Source organism: Chaetodon auriga, chromosome 9, assembly GCF_051107435.1.
Source record: "Chaetodon auriga isolate fChaAug3 chromosome 9, fChaAug3.hap1, whole genome shotgun sequence".
Taxonomy (NCBI): Eukaryota; Metazoa; Chordata; class Actinopteri; order Chaetodontiformes; family Chaetodontidae; genus Chaetodon; species Chaetodon auriga.
In genome coordinates this window covers 21,578,131-21,588,385 of record NC_135082.1, presented here as the reverse complement: position 1 = coordinate 21,588,385, position 10,255 = coordinate 21,578,131, and the positions used below count along the sequence as shown (strand labels likewise).

The 10,255-nt window shown below is 39.5% G+C and overlaps 2 protein-coding genes across 2 annotated transcripts; one reads left to right on the top strand and one right to left on the bottom strand.

Moving 5' to 3' along the window:
* Positions 1 to 533: 533 nt before the first annotated feature.
* On the top strand, positions 534 to 2,265 carry LOC143326214 (uncharacterized). Its single transcript, XM_076739761.1, has 6 exons — positions 534 to 576; positions 692 to 1,024; positions 1,255 to 1,602; positions 1,715 to 1,837; positions 1,998 to 2,053; positions 2,146 to 2,265. The coding sequence occupies exons 1-6, from the start codon at positions 534 to 536 to the stop codon at positions 2,263 to 2,265; spliced, it is 1,023 nt and encodes a 340-aa protein (XP_076595876.1).
* A 1,367-nt stretch (positions 2,266 to 3,632) lies between these two features.
* LOC143326213 (uncharacterized) lies at positions 3,633 to 8,171 on the bottom strand. Its single transcript, XM_076739760.1, has 7 exons — positions 7,992 to 8,171; positions 7,102 to 7,183; positions 6,459 to 6,803; positions 5,423 to 5,767; positions 5,035 to 5,169; positions 4,367 to 4,431; positions 3,633 to 4,021 (listed from the first exon to the last, which is right to left on the bottom strand). Exons 1-7 carry the CDS (start codon positions 8,169 to 8,171, stop codon positions 3,872 to 3,874), a joined length of 1,302 nt encoding a protein of 433 aa, XP_076595875.1. The 3' UTR covers positions 3,633 to 3,871.
* Between the last annotated feature and the right edge of the window lie 2,084 nt (positions 8,172 to 10,255).

Here is a 10,255-nt window from a genome sequence, read left to right as displayed (position 1 = left end):
TCACACAGAGCTGGAACTGAAGGTTTGGCTGCACTTTCTCTCTCAGTCTTGTGTGACTAACTTACTGTAGCTTTAGCCACACAGCCTCACCTTGTGCAAGACGTCAGTCATCCATCATTCGGTAGGTCAATTGAGAAGATTAGATGGGCTTTTTACAAGCCCATGACAGCCAGAGACACTGGATTCTCACAAATTATTAGAAGTTATACGTGTTTCCTAAAGAGCTTCATCATATGAGTATCAGCTGAAAAGTCAGATTAAGATCAAATGTCCTCTTCGCTGTTCGCTCTCAGAGTCAGTTACAGAAACCCACCATGAAACATGAAACAAAAGCTTGCTGTTCTTTCATGTGTTCACATTTGAAAGATGGTTCAGTTTATTTCCACTGCGGTGCACAGTGAAACACCAACGTAACAGGAGGCCAATCAGATTGCTCTGAAATAGTTCCCTCCCTCTCCACATGGTTACATTAAGGTGAATCATCTTCTAATAATATTTAATTTTACTGTAGACTCGAGTGGATCAACAAGAAAATGCTGATCGTGTTTTATTCACTGCTGATGCTCGGAGTGGGCCGTAAGTATATGTAAACGTTTCAGATGTACTACAGATGTATACTTAAAGTATTGTCATGGTGTCACAGTTTGATTCTCTCGATTGTTAATCACTGATGTGTGTTAATTTTTTTCAGGATGCACAAACGATCAGATCTTTGAGACAAAGACTGTTGATTTTGGACAAAGTGTGACTTTGACATGTGAACGCCGGGAATCTCCCGGGTATCAAGAAACCTTGTTTTGGATGAGACTTGTTTCTGGAAACTTGCCTGAATTCTTGGGAGGAACATTTACCTTCGATTTTTCTGCTGTGAACAAGACTCTTCACATCACAGCCAAACAAGAGCCTGGAGCATTTACTGTGCACATTAGAGAAGCAAAGCTCAGCGATACTGGAGTTTACTACTGTTTAAAAGTAAAACAACTTCACATGACTCTTCTGAAAGGAACATTTCTAAGAATTAATGGTAAATGAAATACAGCATGCAGATATTTCACATTCATTGACAAGATGTAATCACCATGCTTACATCAAACACCCTTTATAACAGCAGTTTACACAGTTTAATTTTCCTGCATGTAAATATGAAGCTGCTACATTTCCATTACAGTTATGTATATATAACAAGAATTTCAACTTTTAAAATTATTATTACGATAAGTAACGCATGCTTATTTTCATGTTTGTATTTCCTAGGACCAGAACCTGATATCACTGCCGTCGTTGACGTCCCTCCATCTGGTCCGGTCCGTCCAGGAAACTCAGTGTCTCTGCAGTGTTCAGTCTTCTCTGACTCTGAGAAGAAAACATGTCCAGGAGGACTCGGTGTGTACTGGTTCAGAGCCGGATCACATGAATCTCATCCCAGTGTCATTTACGCTCGTGGAAACAGTGGTGATGAGTGTGACACGAGTCCTGAGGCTCGCTGTGTCTACAACTTCTTCAAGGAGAACATCAGCTCCTCTGATGCTGGGACTTATTACTGTGCTGTGGCCACATGTGGACAGATAATATTTGGAAATGGAACAAAACTGGACGTTGAAGGTAAGTGCTTAATATTTCTTCATAATGGTTATAGTATCACCATCTTATCAAGTCAATTATCTATTACTTATATTGACTTAAGTTAATTGTTTTTCTTTTCATAATGTTTCAGGTGATTCACAGAAAGTCGACACAGTTGTCTGTCTGCTGTTTGCTGCTTTGGCTATAAGTCTGATTCTTGTAGCCTCCCTTCTTTATGTCATCAGGAAAAAATCCTGTGATTGTTGTAAAGGTAAGAGACGTCACTCATACAATCTATTAGACTGTTTCCCAACAGTCAAAATCACTTGATTCAGATTTGTGCCTTTTATAATTATAACCTATAGAATCGTTCATCTTCAAGTAAAATCTATAATTTTATGAGTCTATTATCTTTTCTTCTTTTTTTTTTTAATAATACACTCTGCAAACAGATGCTGCAGCAGCCAGTGATGATCAGCAACGTCAGCAGGTAAAGAATTCAAAGATGTAGCCAGAAAAAGTTATCAGCTTGGGTTAAAATTGGCTCTCTCTCATTTTCAATCTTGCACTTTATTCCCTCAGAGAAATGAGGATTCTTTGGTTTATGCTGCACCAAACATTACCAGGAGGGAAGCCGGCAAACCAGGGAGAAGAAGTCCAAGAAAGGAGGAGACGATCTACACTGATATCAGGGCTTTATGATGGATTAATATTCTAAACGCTGGGTTTAATAAGTGATGCTGTATATAACTTTTATGACCACACTGGGAGGGAAATACACCACTTCGTCAGCGCTGGTGCTTTTATTGCACATCAGAAGACATAAAATGTCACAAATATTATATATATTGGATATTCTAAAGGATATTTTATTATTATTTATCCTTTTATTTTTTTTTCATCCTCTGCATTTTATTATTAAAGTTTTCTGATGCATCTGTCCAAGTTGACTTTTTCGAAGCATCCAGTATAAAAAAAAAAAACTTGAGTGATCTTAAGTGTTTGCAACACAGAAGAAGCATCGACAACAATCTTTCCGGAGCTTCAAACAGCGTAAGTTTTATATTGCTTACTTTTTTATTACTTATTGAATTTTACAAAACATGTGAACACAAAATCCAGTTTCCTGAAATCTCTGCCAGGTCATCTTTTTCACCAGCTCCTCACGATGTTATCGTTTTACTGAGATTTTGTCCACCTGCAACTTATAAAAGAAGTATGCACGAAAATCCACTCTCGACCGCAATGTAACATGATGTTTGTATCAGACCAAACAACCCTGAGATTTAATATTAATTGCAGTCATTGATCATATTTGATTCTATATATATATTTATATATTCCACCACGCACAATTCTAATCTGTGGTATCAAGCACTGTGTCGACAAACTGAGATCTGATAATGTCAAAAATGTATTTTGCAAAATTATTTGCATCCTGTACAAATCATGATTGTGGCATTTTGGTGAGTCAGGTAATGAGAAAATAATGTGAATACATTGTGCCCATATGATTAAAAGAAGTTTGATTGAATGGGTCTATTTCATGTTGATGTGAACAGTTACATGGCAGGAGCGGCCCCCGTGGCTTAAGATGCAGAGATCTCCTTCATTTCCTGTCATGTCCTATCAATAATAAAGGTGAAAAAAAAAAAAAAAAAAAGCCCCATAGTTTTCAAAAACATGGAAAAGTAATGTTTTCATGCACTAACTGTGTTTTTCTTATTTCTGAAACCATAAGAAGAAAAAGTGCTTGGTTTCATGGACGGTGCTGAAATCAGCTTATTGCCATCAGCTGTTAGTGATTGTGGACATATGCAGTTAAATTTGTGGCCCACCTGGAATTGTTTTTAGGGGTACACCAATCCAGTCCACTAAATCAATACCGGTGGGTCAGATATGAGAGAAGTTTACACATTTTAAATCAGAGAAAAATAATGCGTACTGTAACAGACAGTGCCCTGCTGGAACCGGTGTCAGGAAGGGGAAAGAGAAAGAAAGTCAGATCGGTACTGCTATGATCTGTCACTTTGCAAAGATGTGCCAGAGTTACATAATCAGACACGGAAACAATACAAAACAAGAGTTTATCGAGTAAAAGAATGATTACAGATGCAGTTATTCCACGTCCATATTTATGTCAACAAAAAAGTGCTAACTTTTTTTTTTTTTTTTTTAATGAAACATTCTGACTGAAACACAACTCCTTCTCTCACTCTCTGACATCAGGTGGGAATAAAATACGTAAAGTGTTGCATGTGAGGCCCTTTGCAGAGGCCTGGGGAGCAGTTCACAGGCTGTGCTCCGCCTATAGAGAGGTGTGCTGCTGGCTGTGGTGATCTGCTCTGACGACAGAGTACACGCACTCTTGTGGCGACTCGCTCCTCTTCGTCACTCGTTTCACTTTCCTTGCGGATAAATTCAGAGCTGCGTAGTTCTCTGAATTCGCTTCACCGTCCTGCAAAAATTATAACATCATAACGAGAAATATTTCAGAGATTCACACCAAGAGCATGAAGATCAAGTCTGCAGGAAAGACTTAAAACATTGACTGACAACTTTACAGTAAATTTAATATACTTTCTTTTATGTATTTTCTAATATCACTGAAACATTTTAAACTATTTCTGATATTTGTGAGTCATCAGTGTTTTTATACCTTTTGACTTAACAGTTTATTACATGTTACAAGTATAACATTGCATGTGCTGTCAAGAAATCTGATGAATAAAAAGGATCATCAACACAGCGCTGCAAACTGTATTTACCAGAAGCTTGCTTACCAGGAGCAGACAGTATTTACCTGATCATTTGATTGATCCACAGTTGACTTGTCATGTCCGACATGATGGGACGCACTCATTGCTCCTGTTGAAGAAAAATCAGAGCTTTCAGAATGTGTGTACACATGAGGAAGATGGTTACTGCAGTCATAGCAGTGTGATTTTCTCATTGAAGGACACAGATAAACAAAAGACTTTAGTAACATTTTCAGTTTGGGGCTTTACAGTTAAACACATGCAGTCACTCAATCCTGTCGTGTGCTCAGTGCAGCTTCAGTGCTCGATTGATAACCACTGATTAACTCCACCAGAGCTTTATAATACTTCCTGCTGCAGTAAAATATTGTAGTGGGACATAACTCAGCTGGGGAATATTGTATTTCCCACATATGAATAAAAACAAAGTAATATTTTACATTTGAGCATAGAGTACAGTGACCTCAGGTTCATAATGACATAACACTATACAAGAGAAGAACAACCAACATGTAACCACAAAAAGAGGCTGAGAAGACGCTTCCTGTCGTGTTCTTCTTTCAAGTGCAGTACCTCTACATTCAGAGCATTTAGCCTGCTGTTGGACTGAAGTACAAATGTCCCAAAGAAGACATGCAGATGGATTTTCCGAATAATCCTGGTGTCTCAAAAAGCTTAACCGTAGTGAAAAGTAAAATAGAGTGAAACCCACCTTTGCAATGATCGCAAACTTTCCTTTGATTTACGTAAAAAATAAAGGCGACAATCACAGCGACACAGCAGGCCAACAACACTCCGAGCACGAGGACAACTGGATCCACCTCTGATCCTGAATCCCAGACAGTTCCTAAGACACATTAAGCATGATCAGTTACTAAATGAATGAATCACTGCGTGATTTATCATTGCAACTTGAAATGGAGCCAAAAACAAGGTTTATTTTTAAGGTCTCAATGGAATAATTATAAAACATTGTTGAGAAAGAACAACTGTGAGTCCAACAGAAGAAAGCTACAGACCAATAATCTGCCAAACTCAGGTTCACTTTAACCCAGCAAACAAGATGAATTTTTGATTTTAATACAACCGTAAAAACATACTTGTCTGCACTTGAGTTCCTTCGCCAAACAGGATCTGTCCACATGTGACCACAGCACAGTAGTAAGTCCCAGTATCAGAGGAGTCTCGTACAGTTTGGGACAGACTGTAGACGCAGCTCCTCCCATCTTGTTCATAACTTCTGTTCCTGTGAGCGTAAATGACGGCTGGATGAGATTTTCCTGATCCAGGTCTGAACCAGTACACGCTGTGTTCACCTGGACACTGGACTCTGTTGTCTTTGTTCTTGGAGAGAAGTGAACAGTGGAGAGTCACGGAGCCGCCCGGCTCGACTGATGCTGTTTCTGGACTCTGCTTCACGTTGACAGATTTCTGCTGATTACGGTCTGTCATTCAGTTTAAAAAAAAAATTAAAAAAAAAAAACATCAAAAGGAACAAATTATCCAAATTATCTGTATGACATAAATACATAATGATCAGATAAGATTAGACTTTATTGCTTAAGTCCTTACAGCCAGCAAGTACACAGGCAGCTATAGGCAGCTATATATATATATATATCAACTATGATATAAGATCAACTATGTATATGTACATTATGTACAAATTATGGAAATACTAAATGCCATAAAATACTGTCATATGTTGTATTGCACTTGAGAAATACTGTTGCATAGAAAGGACATTGAGTCTGTATATGCACAACACACACACACACACACACACACACACACACACACACACACACACACACGTACAGCTTCTAAAAATACTGTTGCCAATGCGGATAATAAATAGTGTTGAGAAAAAATATGCAACAACTTAAAAATAGCACAAGACGTAGAGGTATTGCACCAGTGGAAATGGGTAATGTGAGCATAGATTAGCACTGATAGCAGTAGGGCAAAAAGAAAGTAGGTTTTTGATGTAGAATTGGGAAAAACAGCATCAACACAGAGCTACAGTACATGATGCTGCCGTTAAACAGGCATGAAGGAGCTGCGGTAGCGTTCTGTCTTGCACACTGGATGCAGCATTGACATTGACACAGGAACAAATAGTGAAAGATATTTTACCATTAACGGCCAAGAAGACGCCAGAACTGAAACTCTGTGAATACACTGTTCCATTTTGACAGAGGTACGTAGCTTCATCCTCTCTGCTGACATTTCTGATGGTGAGAAAATACTGAGAATCCTTTTTTGTGACTGTGAAGCGTGAGTCACGAAATGCTTCACTAATAGTTCTTTTGCCAAAATACTCAGCAAATACCGATTGGACCAAATATCCAAGAGACTGCTTATATAAATGAAAGAATTCTGCGCTCTTGTCAGAAGCTTGAAATTGCAAAGTAACATTCCCACCAAGTTCAGCCACAGCCAAAGACATCTGCTGAGGAACGTCTGCGCTCTGAATCAGGTCTGACGAAAAGAGACAAACAGTAACAGAGATACAACACGAGAGGACAAAATCAGTGAAAAGTGTTTGAAGATTATTGCTGTGCCCTGTCTAGTTCCTAAGAATGTGTTTTCACACACAGTGGAGTAAATACAGTCATTTGCATTAGAGTTTTTCTCACAATGGTTGAGAGTAGCACTTACACACGGTTCTAAGAAGAATCAAAGCAGATAGTCCTGCCATCATTGTTGCACAGCACCCTTGTCTTGCACAACTCTCAGACGTCCTCTCAGCCAAATGACACTTTAGTCACAAGATCACCAAGGTTTGTGAGGTAGAAGTCATCCTGATTGGCTGAAGTGTAGAAGATGACCTCCCCCTGCGTATTTAGCAAAGCGGTGACCTATTTTCATTTGACAAGAAATTTACATATGTTTTCATTTTATTCTCCGAAGCAAAGTGTCTTTTTTAGTAAAATTACTGAATTTCTTATTTGTGTGATAACCAGTTTTTATGTTTTGTGCTGAGTTAATCACTGAAAACACCAGCCTGTCCCTTTGACACACTGTGTATTTACAGGTCACAATATGGAGTTGTTGTTTTTTTTTTTAAATTTGATCACTAAAATTAAAAATATTTTAAAAATTAAATCTATTATTTTCTACTAGCATACACTCAAGTACACATGTATATACACAATGCACGATTTGTTCCAAAATAAAATTTCAAATATTTTGAGGAAATGACATCTCAAGAAAACACAAAATGCAGTTTTTTTTAACAATGAAATTCTGTCTGGGCAGAGCCAATCAGCAGAGCAGCGGTCTCTCTGACGGAGAGGATCTTGGAAAGGACTACAAAGTGAACTGCCGTGAACAAATGGTTCACTATAGTGAGGAAAGCTATAATGAGGCCCGTGACGACGTCGAGTGCAGTGTGAAAACGAGGATGACGGGATGGGCAGCAGACACAGCAAACCAGCTGGAATACGATGTGAGGTCTTCCCCTGGGCGCAGATGGAGCCAGCAGAGACATTGTCAGTCATGGGTGTCGACCTCCATAGTAGGCCACCAAAGTATCTTTTGATACTGTCCAGGGTGAAAGTTGCATTTGCATGGGTGAGCCCTTTGCAGAAAACTGTGAACAGAGTCAGGCACAAAGAGGCAGTTTGGAGAGCCTTTATCTGGGTCGTGGTGAGTTGGGCTTCTCACCTCTGACTCGATTTCCCAAGTCACTGCTGCCACCACACAGGGTGAGGGAAGAATGATGTCTGCACGTAGTTTATCTTTGCTGGTGACAGCTTTTGAGAGAAAAGGCTGCAGGGATGGAGTTTTGATCTGGACCTGAGCACTGAGAGAGTATAGCCTCCACTCAGTGTCATCTGCTTCCATGATGAGTTGGCAAGTGGGGTCTGGCTCAACTAGGATAGGAAGTGAAAAGGCTCTTGAGTTGAGAAAAAGCAAGGTCTTTCCTGGGGTCAAGGAAAACATGGTGGAGAAAGTGGTTAACCTTGTCAGGAGAAATCACTCTGCGGAAGTCCTTGATGAACCAAGTTTCTATTGTTTGTAGGACCCAAAATACCGAGCTGAGACAGACAAGACAGGGGTCAAAGGAAGGTTAACAGTTTTAATTTAAGAAAGTGCAACAGGTGAATCCAGAGGTGTTGAAGAATCAAGAGCACTGAGTCCAGGAAGCGACAAGTCCAGTTTCTCAGGGCACAGACAAAGACAGATGTGGGATTTGCACCTGAGCACAGACAGACAAGAAGGAGTCAGGAAGGCAGGTAACAGACAAGGCAAAACAGTCAAAAGGTACTTAGCTATGACTGGGTCTTGGTCATTACTACACAAGCAGACTGACGATTCAAGGAATACTGGCTGGAACCCGAATGTTTATATACTGTGAAGGCAGAATCCTGAATGGTGGACAAGTTGGGAGGATTAGAATTGGACAAGAGAGAGACAAACAGGACATACAAGGGAAGGGAAAAACAGCAGAAACAACAGGGATGAGGGAGCAGTCTTTCCAGACCTTAACACTTACAAGCTTTGGTTTCATTCACATTTTTTTCTTGTGCACATTGAGATTCAAAGTGAGACAGGCAGAGAGACTAGCAGACAGACAGTTAGAGGTTTTGACCTGTCTCCACCACAACTTTCACAACTGTACATGGAAGCATCGTTAACAAAAATACATGGGGAGCATTTTATGTTATTGACACAATCAGTCTTTCTTTATTAGAGAAACGTGTTAAAAATGAAACAATGTTGTGGGACAACTGGTCAAATTTATAATCTCCTCCATCTTTCTGGTCTGACAGCACTTTGTAAATGTCCTCTGCATGTCTGCAGTGAGAACAAGCAAAGCCACGAGCAACAAGCTACACTGACACATAAAGGCTGTGGTGAAAGATGTGGTATTTATTCAGAGCAGACCTGATGATGGGCTTCAACAGGATATATAGCAAGGGAGGTGCTACATGAGGTCTCAGCAGGCCAATTTTAGTCGAACAATTCTTCCTGTTTAATGTACATTCAAAAATGATGTTTTTAAAGATGCACTCTACAACCATATGCATCAGCGATGTTAAAATGTCCAATCCTCATATCAGTTCATGTGTTTTTTTTCCATTTTAATGTAAATGTATTGATTCATTCTCCATTATTTTGGACACACTGCCAGTCCATCACTGCACAGGGTGATGTACAAAGTGGAGCAGACTTTAGCAGGTATGTGAAACCTGTTAGCAGCTGGTCAGGAAAGCTGAACATCACAGCTCAACTCCTGCTCTTGCTAAAAAGACCAATGAACAGTAGCACCTCCCTCCTCTGACAGCAGCCACCAATCAAAAGGACCAAACTGCAGAAGAGTGCAGTAAAAACAGTCATGACATAACATGACTGGGTAGGTGTTTCAGTGACATACTGGGAATCAAATCCAGTCTCATCCCGACTCTGGAAGCGTTTGGCCACAAAGAGATAGGATCTAAGGAAATACCAGTTTCAGTGTTGGTATATAAATCCTTCAGTCCTTAAATGTGTATTTGTACAAATATAAAAATTGGAAATATTACTAACAGGGTGCATGTCTTAAACAGCTTGGCTCGAAGTTAGTATCACTTGAAAAGTTGACTGAATATTGTTAGAATACAAAGGAAAATGTTTTTAACCGCATTGCTCTGGACCATGTAGTTCACATTAAGATCAAACACATCGCCTCTTGTCTTTATTCTCCGCGTCAGTTATAGAAACCCACCATGAAACATGAAACAAAAGCTTGCTGTTGGTCTTGTTTCATGTTTTTAGGTTGAAAAAATGGTCAAGATTATTTCCACTGTGGTGGTGCTGTGAAACACCAACGTAACAAGAGGCCAATCAGATTGCTCTGAAATAGTTCCCTCCCTCTCCATATGGTTACATTAAGGTGAATCATCTTATAATAATATTTAATTTCACTGTAGACTCGAGTGGATCAA